Source organism: Pipistrellus kuhlii, unplaced genomic scaffold (genome assembly GCF_014108245.1).
Source record: "Pipistrellus kuhlii isolate mPipKuh1 unplaced genomic scaffold, mPipKuh1.p scaffold_m20_p_3, whole genome shotgun sequence".
Classification (NCBI taxonomy): Eukaryota; Metazoa; Chordata; class Mammalia; order Chiroptera; family Vespertilionidae; genus Pipistrellus; species Pipistrellus kuhlii.
The window spans coordinates 109,973,752-109,992,847 of NW_023425529.1; the positions used below are offsets into that span (position 1 = coordinate 109,973,752).

Sequence of the window (19,096 nt, forward strand, 5' to 3'; positions counted from 1 at the left end):
ATATATTTTCCTTTATTTTATACTAAGTCTTTGAAATCTGGTGTGTATTTTACGTGCCTGTGCACACTCAGACTAGCTATATTTCACATATTCAATGCCAGGTGGCTGCCATACTGGACAACAGTCCTAGATCCATATAGCACAGATGCTCTGTGTTGTTCATATGGACCTTACTCAATCTTCTTAGCCCCACACCTATAGTGTCATCAAATTCTCTTGATTCAAACCTCAACCATATCTTTTATCTATAGATTCTATACATTTCTCTTCATCCCCCTGTCACACCCTGGTTCAAACCACCTTTCTTTCAAAAGAAACAACCTCCAAACCAGTCTCTACAGTTCTGCCAACAATACCTGATGATAAAGCTAGGCATCAGTTCAGTTAAAGAATAGGCTTCGTGGGGGCAAGGGAAAACATACAAGGCCAGGGGTGGTAAGACAAAAATGTACTCTAGTCTCCAATAACTCTTGAAGAAATTTACTAGGACTAAGATATATACTAGCACCAAGAGAGGTACACTAGGATGTGCCATAGACTCTATTTCAGAGGACAAAATTCCAACCCCTGTGGGTCTCTCTTCCAAGTAAGCATAATAAAATAGTTTGGGGTGGTCCATGAGGTCCAAAAGGTTGGCAACCACTGGTTTGGGGAATACCCAGGCTGCTCAGCAATCTGGGTATGGGGTTGACTCAGAATACTTAACACATTGTGGACCAGTAGTTTTATTGCTAGCTTTACCCAGTGGCCAGAAAAGTTTCTATTGAACAAGTACAAAAAACGTTTTACATAAATGTTAAAGACATGCTTTAAAATTAAATACCCATTGCATTTTGAAGTTATTAATTACATGTTCTAACAAGCTAATTATCTTTAAAGTAGGATACTTTCTAAAACACTGTGTAATATGAAGTGAGAATTCTCATGATCCATCCGCAATGTGTTCATAATGCCCTAAACCTGGGGGGTTTGGGAGGCTTGGCTCTTTTAAGAACATGAAGTTTCAGTGTCCCCCACTCACAGCCAGTACAATTGAGAGCTGAGCTTTAGTGTTACCTTTACATCTAGGGGTGGGGAGAAAGGATGCCTTACTTCCCATCTAGCTTGTTGTCTAGGTAACTCATGAGTACCCAGAATTACTATTGGACAAGTGTGCTCCTTGCGTAACTCGAGTCCAAGTTATCCCCTACATTTCTGTTAATTTTTTCTACCCCAGTCCCAGGCACCGACTTCCCAGAGCAGCCACAGTCTTCCACTCCCACATGCCACCCTCCATCCTATTCCATCTTAACCTTACTTCTGGCTTTCTCACACTCACCTTTATAAACACTATAGCTTTCAGACACCACACCTCTCACCGAACCAACCTTTCTGCACTCAAATTTCATCTCCCCTCATAATTTTCTTCCCCTTCATAATTCTGACGGCCCTTTTACATGGTCTAAAAGTGGCCTGTGCATACCTTTAGCATGTCACCACTGAATTACTGGTATGTCTATGGGTTGTCAATCTCTCCCCACTAAAGAGTGGGCTCCACAAAAGCACAAGCTGTTTTTCATGCCTGAGATATGACAAGTCTTCAATCAAAGCTTTCCAAATGAATACATAAAAGTTGGAAGTTAAAATATTACAACATACCAGATTTTGTCAGATTATTAGACTCTGTTTCTTCTAACCGAACATCTGAAAATGAAGCTTCTGAAAGTACCTTCTTCTGTTCATCTTTTAAACTCTGTGCAATTTGCTACAAAGGGAGATCAGAAGAAACATTAAAGTATAGTTTTCAGCTGCTTGGCAATATGAACATAACTATTTCTATAAAGTAAAAAATACTAATAATTTTTTTTTACTTTTAAGTAAGAGAACTATGCCAAAACAAAAGTTATATACTAATTTAATTTTTTAGAAAATTAAAAAAATTTTAAATTAGTATATAGAGTGTCTCTGTTCTCATAAGTGCATACATAGCCTTTTCTGAACCACTAATTTCAGAACTACTACCCAGTAAGAGCTCCAATATATAAGATTCATATAAAAAACACAATTTTCAACTTTAAGTTCAGAAACAAAGTATTCAAATTTCAAATATCATAAAAGAAAACAAGGGAGGGAGGGAGGAATGAGAGAGAGCACAGATCAGGCTGAGAAACAGACATAGTGCTCATCATTTCCACTTTGTGGCCTTAAGAATCAAGGTAACTCCTGCAAATAAATGGTCTGTCCATCTGCTCTCTGGAGTTACTATTAGCAATCCCCAGACACCAAAAGATAATTTCTACTACGAGCCTGCAGAATAATAAAAGCTGTTTCTATCTCTCCTTCTCCTTTTCTCTCTAAAATCAACCAAAATAAAAAATTTTAAAAAGATAGCAGGACATGTTAAAAGGTCATAGAAGCCAATTTAAAGGGGCTTCCACTCATCAAATTTGGGACAATTTTAAGCATAAAAAAGAATTATATTGGCAATGATTTATAATGTTTCTTAAAAATCCACTAGTGTACAGATGAAGACGGAAAGGAAGAGATAGGTATGGAGAAATTGATTCTTTACAAAAGAAGGCCAACTAATAAATGTAGAAGAAATGGCAGATATAAAAATCTCCATTTGCCTGGCTAGTGTGGCTCAGTTGTTAAGTGTCAACCTATGAACCAGGAGGATATGGTTCCATTCCCAATCAGGGCAAATGCCTGGGCTGTGAGCTGGGCCCCCAGTGCGGGGCATGTAGGAGACAACTGATCAATCTCTCACCACTGATGTTTCTCTCTTTCCCTTCCTCTCTGGAATCAATATTTTTTAATCACCATTTGCTACCATAAACATATTGGGTCGGCAGCTAAGTAATTGCGGGTTTCACACATATATGGCTTCAGTTGAATTTTTAGGTTTGCAGACGTAGTACAAATGTAAAACATATTTTGTTATTTGATAGTTGGCTATTCAGCTGTTAATCAGTAAAAAAAGTTTTTTGATCTGTTTTGTAGTTTTCGTTTGGCGTTCGTTGAAAAATGGAAAATCAAAAGGAACATTTTGGTCATATTTTGCTTTTTTATTTCCGCAAAGGGAAAAACGCATCCCAAGCTCATAAAAAGTTATCTGCTGTTTATGGTGACGAAGCCTTAAAAGAACGGCAGTGTCAAAATTGGTTTGCCAAATTTCGTTCTGGTGATTTTTCACTCAAAGATGAAAAACGCTCTGGTCATCCAGTTGAAGTTGATGACGCCCTAATCAAAGCAATAATCAATTCGGACTGTCACAGTACAACACGTGAGATTGCAGAGAAGCTTCATGTATCACATACATGCATTGAAAATCACTTAAAACAACTTGGCTATGTTCAAAAACTCGATACATGGGTTCCTCACGAACAGAAAGAATCACAGTTAACGCAACGCATTAGCAGCTGTGATTTGCTAAAGAAACGTAATGAAAATGATCCATTTTTAAAACGACTGATAACTGGCGATGAAAAATGGGTTGTTTACAACAATATCAAGCGGAAAAGATCGTGGAGCAGGCCAGGTGAACCAACTCAAACAACATCAAAAGCTGATATTCATCAAAAGAAGGTTTTGTTATCAGTTTGGTGGGATTACAAAGGAATTGTCTACTTTGAACTCTTACCACCCAACCGAACGATCAATTCTGATGTCTACATTGAACAACTAACGAAATTAAACAATGCAGTTGAAGAAAAGCGGCCCGAATTGACAAATCGAAAAGGTGTTGTATTCCATCATGACAATGCAAGGCCACACACATCTTTGGTCACTCGGCAAAAATTAACGGAGCTTGGTTGGGATGTTTTGCCACATCCACCATATAGTCCTGACCTTGCACCATCTGATTACTTTTTGTTTCGATCTTTACAAAACTCCTTGAATGGTAAAAATTTCAATAATGATGATGATGTCAAATCGTACCTGATTCAGTTTTTTGCTAATAAAAACCAGAAGTTTTTTGAACGTGGGATTATGATGCTGCCTGAAAGATGGCAATAGGTCATTGATCAAAATGGGCAATACATTACAGAATAAAGTTATTTAGTTCCATGAAAAAATTGTCTTTTTCTTTTAAAAATCCGCAATTACTTAGCTGCCGACCCAATAATAACTGGTTCAGGAAAAAATCATTAATAGTTGCAAAAACTACTGGGTGAAAAGATGTTGGGGAACTCACATAATTTCATAGTGGAGAGAATTATCACTATCTTAAACAATAGTATAAAAACTGACATTATGTGCCATTAATGCAATAAAGTCAGAAGTACACAACATCAACTATGCAGTATTCTTTAAATGAATAAACAAACAAACAAATAGTGTTTAACCTTGACTCTAAACATAAGGAAAACAGGCAAAGCTAGAATGTGGTACATTCTACAATAAAACTAGCTTCCTCTCTTCAAAAATGTCAGTGTCATTGGGGAGGGGAAAAAAGGTAGGGCAAAGAGTCTGGGTTTGATTTAAAGAGACATAAAAACCAAATGTACCTTAATAAAGAATTTTTTTAATGTAAATTTAATTTAAAAAAACACACAAAGGCAACACAAAAACCTTGACTGGATGCTAAATTTTTAAGTTTCTGATCCAATTAGAAGGACAACTGGGGAAATGTGAATATGGACTGTACATAAATAATACTGTTGAATTCATGTTAATTTTCTTAGCTATAAAAACTGAATTGTGATTATGTGGAGAATGTTTTTATTCTTATGAAAATAAGAACTGAAATACTCAGGAGTAAAGTATCATGATGTCTATAACTTATTTTCAAATAGTTGAGCAATAAAACACACACACAAAAATTAAGTAAATGTGACAAGACTTCAACAATTGGTGAATCTGAATAAATTCTAGATTCAACTGAATATTTAATGATATGAAGGAATTATAAATAATATTTTATGGTGAATAAAATAGAATCAGAAGTATGGAAGGGGAGTGGACTGATAATTCTTGGGGAAAGGGAAGTGGGGGGTGCCAGAAGAGACTGAACATAAACTGTGCACCTATGAATGAGGACAATGGGGGGTGGGGAAAGGGCAGAGGGTGGGGTGGGAACCTGGTGGAGGGGGGGGAAAAATGAGGAACTTTTGTAACAATATGAACAATAAAGATTTATTTTTAAAAAAATAAAAATAAATAAATAAAAAATAATATTTTAGATGTGATCATTGTATTATGGTTGTGTTGAAAATAAAAAAAGTGCCCTACCATATAGTTACCTACTAAAATAATGAAATGATGTTTAGAATTTGCTCCAAAATAGCTAATGGTGAGGAGGGGAAGCAAGAAAGGTCTAAGTGAAACAAGACTGGCCATGTTGAAGCTGGGGTAAAGATATGCAGGAGTTGATTATGCTATTCTACTTTTGCTTACATTTGAAAATTCCACTTAAGAAGTTCTAGGTTCTAATTCCAGCTTAACACTAATATCCTAAGCATTATTTAAATTCTGTCTAGCACTCAAAGGAACATTAGTGAGATAAAACTTAAGTCTTCAAACCATAAATTGAATATCAGTACTGTATAATTTTGAGGAGACAATCTCCCAGGGTTCTTTGGGACAATGACATGGGGTTACTACATAACCATTAACTGTGGTGGCTTCCATGTTATCAACATACTTATAAAGAAAAAAGAAAAATCACAGGAAGCACTAAATCAATTTAAAAATTGAGAATGCATATTTCCTAGAAATGGGGGAAAAAGTGAACAGAATGTTTATCAAATACAACTTGAAAGAGAGATAACCTACCAAATTATTTGTTCAATTTTTTCACATTTTATTTCCTATGATTTTGTGGCAGGTTTATCTTGATTTTACATTTTGAGTGAGAATTAAAAAGAAAAATCCTGAAAATAGTGAAGGGGGAGGGATGAGATCAGTAAGGAGAACCCACCTCCATCATCACTAACTTATCAGGATATGCCAGATCCCCAGGCGCCGGCTTGTAGCCAGTGATGTCTGTCTGGATGTAGATGTGGGTTCTGTAGACGAGCCGCTCTTGTACATCTTCCAGCATCTGCTTTACTCCCGCTGCAAAGGCTCCGAGTTGTTCAGCTGATTTTTAAAAAGTACAATCATTCATTCTTTCAGATTTAGAAAAATACTTTCTTTAAAAGCAAATATATTACTAAATTGTCTAGTAACAGTATGAGCCATTTTTGCTTCATGGCCTGAGGTTGTACAGTTCTATTTCAGTGTGACTCAATGACCTTAAAAAATTTAATAAATGTCTTTCAATTTCCTCAAATTTACAATTGGAAAATAACTCTGCCCTTGCATCTTCTTCCTGGGACTCTGTGGAATTATTTCTATTATTAATATGTATGAATAATCAAATTTGACTTTTAAAGTATTTGGCCCTTTTTAAGTTATCTTATATAGCTTCAGACCAATCCTGAGAGATAGCTAAGCCAGCTTATTAATTGGGTTATCATCCCCATTTTATAAATAAATTGAATCCCACAGATATTAAATGACTTGTACTTATCATTTACCATTGTTCTGTACATGATCTTCCAGCACCTCATTTTTAAGAATCCCACAAAGTTCTGAAAGTGTCTCTAAGTGAATAACATGAATGATCAATGGCCTGAAGACATCATACAATGACACACACAATTTCTCCAAAAGTTCACTAAAATAAAGAAATAAAAGATGGTTTAGTAGCAATCTTTCCAGTTTAAAAGACATTTTTTTATTTCCAGCCAATAACCATAGTAAAAAAATCTACTAGGAAATAGTATAGGGAACATTATATAATGAAGATGAATTTTTATAGCAGTCTAAGTTGCCAATAAGAAGAAACCAAAAGTTAATAATAGTAGATCAGAAAGGCATTTTGGGGGAAAATTTTTTAAAGGTTATTAAATAATGTCTATATTTTTAGGTGTCTTTCGTTAGTTAGAAACGCAGAATTTTTTAACTAGAAGGATTTATTTACTTGATGGAGATAAAGGGATCCAAAGACTTACTTCTCTATTTAGGATTCTTACTATCATACCATATTATCTCCATGATTATAACAATATAAAAGCATGTTGGCCTTTAAATTACACATTCATCTTAAAATAAACAAACACTATCCCACTCAAAAGTATTCTGTTCACACACCCACAAAAGTTAAAACACTCTGCAGTAATTTAAGAATACTCCCATGTTGCCGAAACCGATTTGGCTCAGTGGAGAGAGCGTCAGCCTGCAGACTGAAAGGTCCCAGGTTCAATTCTAGTCAAGGGAATGTACGTTGGTTGTGGGCACATTCCCAGTAGGGGATGTACAAGAGGCAGCTGATCGATGATTCTCTCTCATCGATGTTTCTAACTCTCTATCCCTCTCTCTTCCTCTCTGTAAAAAATCAATAAAATATATTTAATTAAAAAAAAGAATACTCCCATGTCATAATAAGCCATTATAATCATTAGTAAATTAAATCTTAAAAACAAGAGTTACACTCTGTGTACTACCTACTCTAATTTTGATGTTGGTTTTGTGAAAAATTCATTGTAAAGTTGGTGCTCATCCTGGCACACATGGACCATAAAGGCACAGCCACTGCGAATCTGCAAGAAAGAAACACCACCTACAGTTAAAGACACACAACAATTCTAGTGTTCATGAAATAAAGCAAGTATTTTATTGATAAAGAGATTATGCACATCCTACCTAATAAAAAAATAATATGCAAATTAACCATCAATCTGCTATATCCAAAAGCCATGCCCACTAGTCAATCAGAGCAAGTATGCAAATAAACCCAACCAAGATGGCTACTAGAAGGGAGGCTTGGGTTTCCCTGGCAACAGAAGCAGCCAAGCTTTCTGCACACTCTGGCAGCCCCAGGCCTCCATTCAAGGATACAAAGTTTCAATAATAGAAATAGCCACAGCCAAGGATGGAGCAGGAGGCTTGGCTCTGCTCCAGGCTACAAAGTTTTAATTTTAGAAGGTAAATAAATTCCAGATACCAGGGCCTCTGCCTGGGTCGCCAGGGGGCGTGGCTGGCCTGCAAACCACCACAGGCCCCTCCCTCAGGCTGCCCCATACCCCAAGGGAACCCCCATCCTGATCCGAGATACCCTTCAGGGCAAACCAGCCAGCCCCTACCCGTGCACCAGGCCTCTATTTCCTAACTAAAGAAAGAGTAATATTCAAATTGACCATCACTCCAATACACAAGATCAAGATAGCTGTCCCCATGTGGTCAAAGATCCTGCCCCCATGTGGACACAAGATGGCCACCACAAGATGGCCAGCAGGGGAGAACAGTTAGGAGGGGACATGCCTGCAAGGGAGGACAGTTGGAGGTGATCAACCCTGCAGGGGAGAGCAGTTAGGGGTGACCAAGTCGGCAGAGGAAGTTGGGGGCAAAAAGGTTGGCAAGAGAGAAGTTGGAAATCAATCAGACTGGCATGGGAGTGGTTAGGAGGTGATCAGGCTGGCAGGCAGTAGCGGTTAGGGGCAATCAGGAAGACAGGCAGGTGAGCAGTTGGAAGCCAGCAGTCTTGGATTGTGAGAGGGATGTCCGACTGCCCGTTTAGGCCCCTAAACGGGCAGTCGGACATCCCTCAAGGGGTGCCAGATTGGAGAGGGTACAAGCTGGGCTGAGGGCCACCACCCCCCGGCCTCTGTGCACAAATTTTGTGTACCAGGCCTCTAGTATATACATAAAATAACATACTTAAGCACAGAAAATTATTGGTTTTCAATAGCTGACTGCATAATATGAATATGGGTGATTTTTATTTTCTTCTTTATGCATTTTCCAAACTTTTGACAATGAAAATAAATTATTTTTCTAGTTGAATAGGGGGTACTTAAAAAGAATCTTTATGTACTTTAATAATATGAACTAAAATCACACTAAACAAGAACACTCGTGCAGCAAAAGCTAAGAGAAATCCACAAACTTGAAACTTCATCTTTCAAGGAACAATACTTGTTTGTGAATTTTCATACATCAAAAAGAAGATCAAAACGAGAATATTTTGCCAAGTTGAATGCTAATTACTAAACAAGATTTGTCATAACTGAAAGAAAAATTCTCTAAGTTTGTATATTTGGAAAACAAACTTATTTAACCAAATATAGCTTCTAGGGTTTCAAAATATTTCAGAGGAAGGGTTAAAACAAGACAAGCAGAAACTTACCAAGGCACAATGATCTCTATTGTTCTGGCTGGTTAGCTCTGTTACAGTACAAGTAATACTAGGCCCCAAAAGGAGCTCCCGCTGATCAAGGTAACATTGATGGATGTCATTTAGCACTTGTTGGTATCTGATGAAAAATAAATGAGATGGGTATAACTTTTATTTCAGATATATAAATTAAATCTGATCTTAAGTCCCAGATTAGGTTGCCAAACCTCTAATGCTATAAGGTCACCTCTCATTTGCCCACATTAAATACTAGAAATATTTATGTATATAAAAAGACACACATAGCCCTAACCAGTTTGACTCAGTGGATAGAGCGACAGCGTGTACTGATGGGTCCCCGGTTCAATTCTGGTCAAGGCACATCCCCAGTAGGGGGTGTGAGGAGGCAGCTGATGGATGTTTCTTTCTCATTGATGTTTCTAACACTCTATCCCTCTCCCTTCCTCTCTGTAAAAAATCAATAAAAATTTTTTTAATTAAAAATAAACAAATAAAAAGATACACATAGCCAAAACCGGTTTGGCTCAGTGGATAGAGCGTCAGCCTGCAGACTGAAAGGTCCTAGGTTCGATTCCGGTCAAGGGCATGTACCTTGGTTGCAGGCATATCCCCAGTAGGGGATGTGCAAGAGGCAGCTGATCGATGATTCTCTCTCATCAATGTTTCTAACTCTCTATCCCTCTCTCTTCCTCTCTGTAAAATATCAATAAAATATAAAAATTTAAAAAAGATACACATAATAAACTATGGTGTCATGACCTTTATATTTTTGTTTTTTTAAACTAAATATGAGTGTGTATTCATTTTATAAATTAAAATCTCTAACTTTGGAGTTTAAACCTTTATTTTTTAATGAAAGATTTCTCTTCCAAGAATAGACATCTTACATCTATCCAAATGAAAAGAAAATCCTGCTATGGGGAAAAAGAGATGCCTTGCTGAAATGTAGAGCATAGCAATTATAGTTAACTAGAGGCCTGGTGCATGAAAATTCATGCACTGGAACTGAGGGAGGGAAGGCTGCTGTTGCCAATGCCGGCAGTGCAAGCCTTGGCCATCCCTGGTTGCCTGTGCCTTGGGCCGGCCCTGGGCGGGCTGGGGGTCGGCCCAGCCTTGCCGTGTGCCTGACACCCCCGTGGGGCTGAGGGGACTGGGCACCACCATCGTGTGGCTGCCATCTTTGAGGGCATGGCAGTCAATTAGCATATTCCCTTCTTATTGGCTGTGGGTGCTGCCATCTTTGAAGGCATGGCATTCAATTAACATATTCCCTCCTTATTGGCTGTGGGCACCACCATCTTTGCGGGTGTGGCAATTAGAATATTCCCTCCTTACTGGCTGTGGGCATGGTCATATTTGAGGGAAGGGCAGTCAATTAGTATATTCCCTCCTTATTGGCTGTGGGCACCATTATCTTGGGGGGGGGTGGCATTCAATTAGCATATTCCCTCCTTATTGGCTGTCACCATCTTTGCGACGACATGAGGGTCAATTAGCATAGAATCATATTACACTGCATATGTAAAAGTTGCTAAGAGAGTAAATCTTGAAAGTTATAATCACAAGAAAAAAAATTTGTAACTATGCATGGTAATGGATGTTATCTAGATTCATAGCAATGAAATATTGAATAGTAAGTTGTGTATCATTATTCCTCAATAAAAATAAGTAAATAAATAAATAGAGTGTGCCTTGCACACTCACTATATCAGGTCTCCAACCACTCCCCACAATAAGGATGTGCTACAAGCAGCAGCTTATGTAGTATGCAAGGTAATTGCTCAGAAAATTACATAATAGACTGGGGAAAAATAGTACTTCAAGAGGAATGTAATTTGGAAACTGAAGAACATTTAGGTACTCACTCAGGTATTTTTTCAGATCGCTGTTCAATTTGTTCAATAAGAGTCTGCAGAATAAAGAAAAACACATTAAAAATCTATCTGTTTTAGTTATGGACTATTCACTACTTTCTGATTATAGCACATGCTATTAGTAAATTCAAAGAAGTTGAAACATAAATATCACATGTAATACCACAAAATAATCAGTTAATATTTTAGAATAATCTTTCCAGTTTTTTGTATACACACACTATAGTTACTATATTTTTCTTTTTTTAAATCTTCACTGAGGATGTTTTTCTGTTGATTTTTAGAGAGAGTAGAAGGGAGGGAGCAGGGAAAGGGGCAGGGGAGAGAAACATCAGCTGGTTCCCTCTCGCACGGGATCAAACCTACAACCCAGGTACATGCCTTTGACAGGGAATCAAACCTAGGACCCTTTGGTTGACACTCCAACCACTGACCCACAATGGCCAAGACTATATTTTTCTTTTTTTAAACAAAATTGGAATTATACTACATATCCAGCTTTATAATCTGCTTTTAAAAAATTAACTGTATTTCAGCCAAAACCAGTTTGGCTCAGTGGATAGAGCGTCGGCCTGCAGACTGAAAGGTCCCAGGTTCAATTCCGGTCAAGGGCATATACCTTGGTTGCGGGCACATCCCCAGTAGGGGTGTGCAAGAGGCAGCTGATCAATGATTCTCTCTCACTGATGTTTCTAACTCTATCCCTCTCTCTTCCTCTCTGTAAAAAAATCAATAAAATATATATTTTATTTAACTGTATTTCAAAACATTTTCCTATTATTAAATTTTCATTATCAGATGAAAATGTACATAGAGAATCTTAGCATAATGACTGGGTATCTAGGAAACTCAGTGAATCATCATTATAAATATTATTTAAAACATTTGTTTAGTCCTAGCCAGTTTGGTTCAGTGGATAGAGCGTCAGCTTGCAGACTGAAGGGTCCCAGGTTCAATTTCGGTCAAGGGCATTTATCCGGGTTACGGGCACAATCCCCAGGTTACGGGTTGGATTCCTAGGTTATGAGGTGTGCAGGAGGCAGCTGATCAATGATTCTCTCTCATCATTGTTATTTCTCTCCCTCCCTCTCTGAAATCAATAAAAATATATTTTTAATGAAAAACAAAAACCATTTGTTTAATGACTACATAATATCCCCTAGGGTAGATGTACCATAAAGCAACCATTCTTTACTGTTAGACATCTTGGCCAGTGATCTGGGTCTAGAGAAAAACTGAAGGGTCTGAGTGCCACCTTCCCAGTAGCTGTTTTGAGCCTAGGAGAGCTAGCTCACTTCTCTGAGATTCCACTTCCTACCACATAAAGCTGATATAATAATAGTTACCTGCTATCCAGTGGGGAACTCCCAATACTGGGTTATAAGAGATAAATATTTTTATAGGCCCAAAATATTTTTGAGAAATTGCTTTACATCCCTTATTAGCAGTATTGCCTATCTCATTAAATCCTCCCATTTTCTGACAAAAAAAAAAAAAAAAAAAAAAAAATCCACCTAACCTTAAATTGAATGTATTCTCCCCTGAAGCTAAGCACGAGCTCATATTTATTAATCATTTTTATTTTCTATAAGTAATCAATCCCCTCCAATCCACTATAAATCTGAGTAGTTTAAGCTCAAATATCTCCTTCATCTAGAAGCATTCCTAAGCATCTTAGAAGCTGTTTGCTGCTCCGTGGTCTGAAGGCACTCTCAGATAATGCAATGTAATGTGAAAGGGCAATGCCTACCTTTCTTTCACTTATGTTCATTTTTCTGGTATAAGCAGAGGGCCTAACATACAATAGTACTTCCAAAGGGATGGCTAAATAAACTTCATACCACTATTCTATTTATAACAACAGACTTACTCTGACTTTGGGAGCAGCCGTTCGAAATTTCACATAAAATAGTGTGAAAGCATTGTCTGCATTAGGTACAGATGAAGGATCCTAAAGAAACATGGGGGAGGATAAGAAAGGAAGATAATTAGCAAACAAATAAGTATTCAGAAAATGTGATGCACATCATTTCAAATAGCTACTTCTTGGCTTATACACCAACCGAAAGTTTAGAGAGAAAAATCTCAGAGAGAGATTAATATTATTATTACTACAAATGAGAAATAATTATGAGGAACCATCATCTCTCTTTTATAACTAAAACTTACCCATGTTACATGAATTTTTGGCAGTAAAGAGATCTGAATTCAGCTTCATACTCAGTCATTTACTGAGGCTAGGACATTAGCCAAATTACTTAACCTCTCTCAGATTCAAAGCATCCATTAAATGGTGATAACCTATACCATGGTCAGCAAACAGTGGCTTACAAGCCACATGTGGCTCTTTGGCCCCTTAAGTGTGGCTCTTCCACAAAATACCACGGCCTGGGCAAGTCTATTTTGAAAAAGTGGCTTTAGAAGAAGTTTAAGTTTTAAAAATTTGGCTCTCAAAAGAAATTTCAATCGTTGTACTGTTGATATTTGGCTCTGTTGACTAATGAGTTTGCCGACACTGACCTATACTCATAAAGTCGTTATGCAGCTCAATAGTAAAGCACTATACATAGCAGGTAGCAGTACTTATTAGGTATTAGTTTCCAAAACTTATTAAAAATTTTACAAAATAGAACAACATAAACTGATGAACAAAAATAGATCCAAAGACATAGAAGCATGAACAGACTGTCAAACCTCAGAGGGAAGGCAGGGGAGGGTGGCATGGGTGAGAAGAGATCAACTAATGAACTTGTTTGCATATATGCATAACCCAGGAACACAGACAATAGGGTGGTGAAGGCCTGGGGTGGGGGGAAGGGGTGGACTAGCAGAGATCAATGGGGGAAAATGGAGACATATATAATACTTTCAACAATAAAGATTTAAAAATTTTTAATTTAAATTTTAGAAAATAAAAAATAAATTTACAAGCCGAAACCAGTTTGACTCAGTGGATAGAGCATCGGCTTGGGAACTGAAGGGTCCCGGGTTCAATTCCGGTCAGGGGCATGTACCTTGGTTGCCGGCACATCCCCAGTAGGGGGTGTGCAGGAGGCGGCTGATCGATGACTCTCCCTCATCGATGTTTCTAACTCTCTCTCTCTCTCCCTTCTTCTCTGTACAAAATCAATAAAATGTATTTTAAATAGATAAATAAATAAATTTACAAAATAGAAAAATTATATAGTCTGGCTGTTATGTTAGCCAAGATCAATATGAAGAGTAAAAATGGAACCCAAAAATCAGTGGCTTTGAACTCAAAGGTCAGAGATATTCAATGTTCTTTAGAAAATAAATAAATTAAATAAAATAAAATGCATAATCTTTCAGGTTTTCTTAGCAAACAATTGACCATCCTAGATAGCTCCATTCTTATTTTCTAACCTAACATCTACTACAATCTGCAAATGATTAATTTGTGTTTCCTTCTTTACTGATTATATCTCCTGAAATAAGTTCCATGAGTGCAGGGACCTTGTTAGCTCCTTTTTCACTACTGTATAATTCCTGGAACAATGCAAAACCTTTTGGAGATACTAAAAAAAAAAAAAAAAAAAATTTGCTAACCATAGAAAATTTAATTATCACATAAAGAAAAAAATTTCAAAGTATCCATCATGTGTAATCCCACCACTCAGATAGAATCTTTTATATTTTGGTATATTTCCTTCCAATATTTTCATGAAAATGTTTTAAGTAACAAATAGTTTGAAACTTTATTACTTATCATTAGTACTGAATGGTTACCACACTGTTATATATTCTTTAAAAGTAAGACTCTGCTAGAAAGATACAATACAACCACTTTTCCTATTATAAATAAAACTGCAATGCTGCCCTAGCCGGTTGGCTCAGTGGGTAGAGTGTAGGCCTGTGGACTGAAGGGTTCCTAGTTCTATTCTGATCAGGAACACATGCCCAGGTTGCTGGCTCGATCCCCAGAAATGGGCATGCAGGAGGCAGCAGATCAGTCATCAGTGATATTTCTATCTCTCTTTCCCTCTCCCTTCCTCTCTGAAATTAGTAAAAATATTAAAAACACACACACACACACACACACAACTTCAATGCATATTCTTTCTCTTTTTCTCTATTTGCATTTTTTTTTTTTTCAAACCCTTGTGTCGAGGGCTGACTTTCAATAGATCACAGCGAGGGAGCTGCTCTGCCACGTACGAGACCCCGACCCAGAAGCAGGTCATCTACGAATGCCAATGCATATTCTTATTTAACAAACAGTAAACAATGTTTTGGATTTACTAAGTACTACTCTCAGACTAAAATTATAGAAGATAAATGAATCAAAAACCCCACCAGTTAACTCACCCTTTTTAATAACTGATTTGTGAGGTTCTGTAGAGTGTTCACAGTGTATGTCTTCATGAGGTGCAAAGCTTTAGAAAGACATTGCTTAAACTTCAGTAAATAAACAGGATAATCTTTAAAATTCGGCTGTAAAGAAAAGATTTACAAAAGGAAACAAATATTGACAAAGCAAACTTTCAATGAAAACCAAAACATCCTTTATTTTAGTAAAGCTATACATGAAACTCTAAAAAAGGGCTTACGCAGATTAAAAGTTTCATGAAGACAAATACTGTGACTGCCTTGGTCACAGCCAAGTCCCCTGTGCCTGGCACAAAATAGGGGCTCAATAAATACTTGTAGTTTTTAGCAAAAGATATTTTCAGTACTCCATAGATTTCAAAGCTAATATGTCAGACTCAACTAGAAAAGAATATGAGTTGGAGGAAATAAATACAGCTATAAATAAATCCTTGGAGAATAATATCTAGCACAACAGTAATTCAACAGCCTGAAAAGTGCTCACTCTTTCAGATGGGAAAACTCTGTCAGTCAGAACCTCATTCTACTCCAGGGGCTGCCTCGGCAGCTGAATATACTTCTTACATCACTCTCATTAATAATGACTAAGAATTTACCAGTTTTTCTTCAAGAACATTAGAGATATTTTTTTTTCTTCAGAAGAAATAATCACTTTATAGCCTAAGAAGCAAATTAATAGGGTTGCTAAAGTTTCTTAAAAATATATACAGAAATAACATAACTTACATGACATGAGATATATGTTATACAGTCATCTAACTTGGCCAGCATAGGTATAAATCCTTCACTATTCACAGACAATGTAGGAGAATTCAATTTCTTTAAGGAAAAAAGAAAAGACCTTAATTCATTAAAATATATATGTAGGCAAAAATATATGAATTAGCATATATCCTTTTAGGATATAATATAGTTATACTTATGTCTTTGCTTTTTTTTTTTTTTAGTATATTTTTTAGTATTATATTTTATTCCTTCAGAGAGGAAGGGAGGGAGGGAGGGAGGGAGGGAGGGAGGGAGGGAGAGAGAGAGAGAGAGAGAGAGAGAGAGAAACATCAATGGTGACAGAAAATCATTGATCAGCTCCCTCCTGTATGCCCCACACCAGGGATCAAGCCTGCAACCCAAGCATATGCCCTGACCAAAAATCAAACAATGACCTTCTGATTCATAGATCAATGCTCAACCACTGAACCATACCGGCCAAGCATAATGTCTTTACATTTTGAGTGACCAAAATATTCTCAAGTGTAGCCCATGTGTAACAATAAAGAACATCTAAAAAAGAATATTGCCCTGACCAGTATGCTCAGTGGTTAGAGCCCTCGCACCAAAGGGTCATGAGTTCGATTCCCAGTCAATGGCACATACTTGGGTTGCAGGTTCAACTCCCGGCCCTGGTTGTACTCAGAGGTGTGACAGGCAACCAATCAATGTGTCTCTCTCACACAGATGTTTCCCTCCCTTTCTCTTTAGCTCTCACCTCAGGTGAAGATTAACAAAACAACAACAAAAAGAATATTGATTTGATTCAGTTTATTCTTAGTAAGTTTTAATGGGGCTCTTGATGAATTGGCAAATATTTTCTATTACTCGATTGTACAATGTTATATTAAAATAACACATCAAGCCCTAACTTGTTTGGCTCAATAAATAGAAAGTTGGCCTGTGGAATGAAAGGTCCCAGGTTCGATTCCAGTCAAGGGCATATACCTTGGTTGTGGGCACATCCCCAGTAGGAGGTGTGCAGGAGGCAGCTGATTAATGTTTCTCTCTCATTGATGTTTCTAACTCTCGATCCCTTTCCCTTCCTCTCTGTAAGAAAAAAAAAAAAAAAAAAAAAAAAAATCAAATATATTTTTTTAAGTTCCTATTTAAAATAATAATAATAATAACAACACATCAAGTAGCTAAACTTCCCATTTACTAGTACTTTACAAAAAGTAAAAAACATACATAAATTTCCTAATTTCAAACACTAGCTATTTTCCCAAGGTTAAAGGATTAAGTAGCAGTCAGTCATACTATGAAAGTAAAATATAAGTAAGCATATAAGTAATAATATTAACAATATTAGTATAGGTGCTGGGACCGGTTTGGCTCAGTGGATAGAGCGTCGACCTGCGGACTGAAAGGTCCCGGGTTCGATTACGGTCAAGGGCATGTACCTTGGTTGCGGGCACATCCCCAGTTGGGGGGGTGCAAGAGGCAGCTGGAAGATGTTTCTCTCTCATCAACATTTCTAACTCTCTGTCCCTCTCAATTCCTCTCTGTGTAAAATCAATAAAATCTATTAAAAATTGTTAAAAAAAAAAAAAAACAATATTAGTATAGGTAATATATATGTGTGAAATTTAACACTTAATATATAATTATATATTAAAACATAAAACAATATAACATACAATATGTAATAATATAAATATATATAAGAAACAGGGAATATGATAATTAGCCAGGCATCACGACCACTCAGGAGGAGTTGCACACACAGATGGGCAGGAAAGGAATGCATGCTGCCCCCAGCCCCAGTGGCCGTGGGGAGGCTGGGGCTGGCAGAAGGCCAGAGTAGAGACACAACACATGGAAGGCTGGAGCTGGGGGCGGGCCGGAGCAGAGACACAACACACAGGAGTGCCTGCCCCCACCTCAGGGGACACAACACAGCAGCTGGCGCTACACAGGTCAGGCTCGGGTCCCAGCCCTCCATGGAGTGCCTCGTTCTGGTTATTCTGCCATTTGTTTCTCTCTCACTGATGTTTCTAAATCTCTATCCCTCTCCCTTCCTCTCTGTAAAAAAATCAGTAAAATATATTTGTTTAAAGAATATGTTATGAGGATTATACTTTTCCTCATACTATTGATACGTATAAGATTAGTATAAAACATGTTTTTATTATTATTACTACTGCCCCATGCACGGATTCATGTATATTCAAAGGAAATTAATTAGAAGGTAGACAGCAGGTCAGGACTGGGCGAGACAGGCTGAACACACCCTGAATCCAACCTCCTGTGGTCCCTTCCCAGCCAGCTGCACCTGGGGTGACACTGAGGCTCGAAGGGTGTCTGCAGAGTGAGCAGGGTCCCTCTAGCAGGTGGGGTTCCTCGGCCTGGCCTGTGGGGATTGGCCAAAACTGGCTCTCCAATATCCCCTGAGGGTGCCAGATTATGAGAGGGTAGTTCTCAGGTGACGCATCCCAGAATCAGGCTCCCATCTCTCTAGTTCCGGGGTGTGTCACCCAAGAACCGCCACTGCCAAGTCACTGCAGCTCGGCAGCTCCTGCATTGAGCGTCTGCCCCCTGGTGGTCAGACATGTCATCACTACAGGTAGGATGGTCAGATGGTCACTTAGCCTTTTATATATATAGTAGTTCAGCCATAACAAGATTTTAAAATTTTGATATTTCTTATAATTTTCCTCACAGCTTATAAATAAGATACTATAAGAGGTAACCAACAAAGATTTTTTTAATATTTTTAAACATATTTTTTTTTATTTCAGAGAGGGAGGGAGGGAGGAACGAAGGGAAGGAGGGAGAAAGAGAGAGAGAGAATGAGAGAATCATTGATCAGCTGCCTCCCACACACCCCAGGGACCAGGCACACAGCCCAGGCATGTACCCTGACCAGGAATGGAACCATGACCTCCTGGTTCCTAGATCGACACTCAACCACTGAGTCACACCAGCCAGACAACAAAAAGATTTT

General features: G+C 37.7%; 1 protein-coding gene across 8 annotated transcripts in view; it reads right to left on the minus strand.

Moving 5' to 3' along the window:
- Positions 1 to 19,096, minus strand: part of COG3 (component of oligomeric golgi complex 3) — a 78,990-nt gene that overhangs the window by 28,890 nt on the left and 31,004 nt on the right. For 6 of the 8 annotated variants that reach the window (XM_036456458.2, XM_036456456.2, XM_036456455.2 and 3 more), the window contains exons 6-14: positions 16,111 to 16,203; positions 15,364 to 15,489; positions 12,908 to 12,988; positions 11,029 to 11,072; positions 9,155 to 9,281; positions 7,477 to 7,568; positions 6,504 to 6,643; positions 5,903 to 6,063; positions 1,639 to 1,744 (exon numbers count right to left, since the gene is read on the minus strand). In XM_036456458.2, the coding sequence (XP_036312351.1) occupies positions 1,639 to 1,744; positions 5,903 to 6,063; positions 6,504 to 6,643; positions 7,477 to 7,568; positions 9,155 to 9,281; positions 11,029 to 11,072; positions 12,908 to 12,988; positions 15,364 to 15,489; positions 16,111 to 16,203 (970 nt within the window). The remainder of the gene's footprint in view (positions 1 to 1,638; positions 1,745 to 5,902; positions 6,064 to 6,503; positions 6,644 to 7,476; positions 7,569 to 9,154; positions 9,282 to 11,028; positions 11,073 to 12,907; positions 12,989 to 15,363; positions 15,490 to 16,110; positions 16,204 to 19,096) is intronic. The other 2 variants (XM_036456457.2, XM_045588666.1) reach the window with 2 other exon arrangements.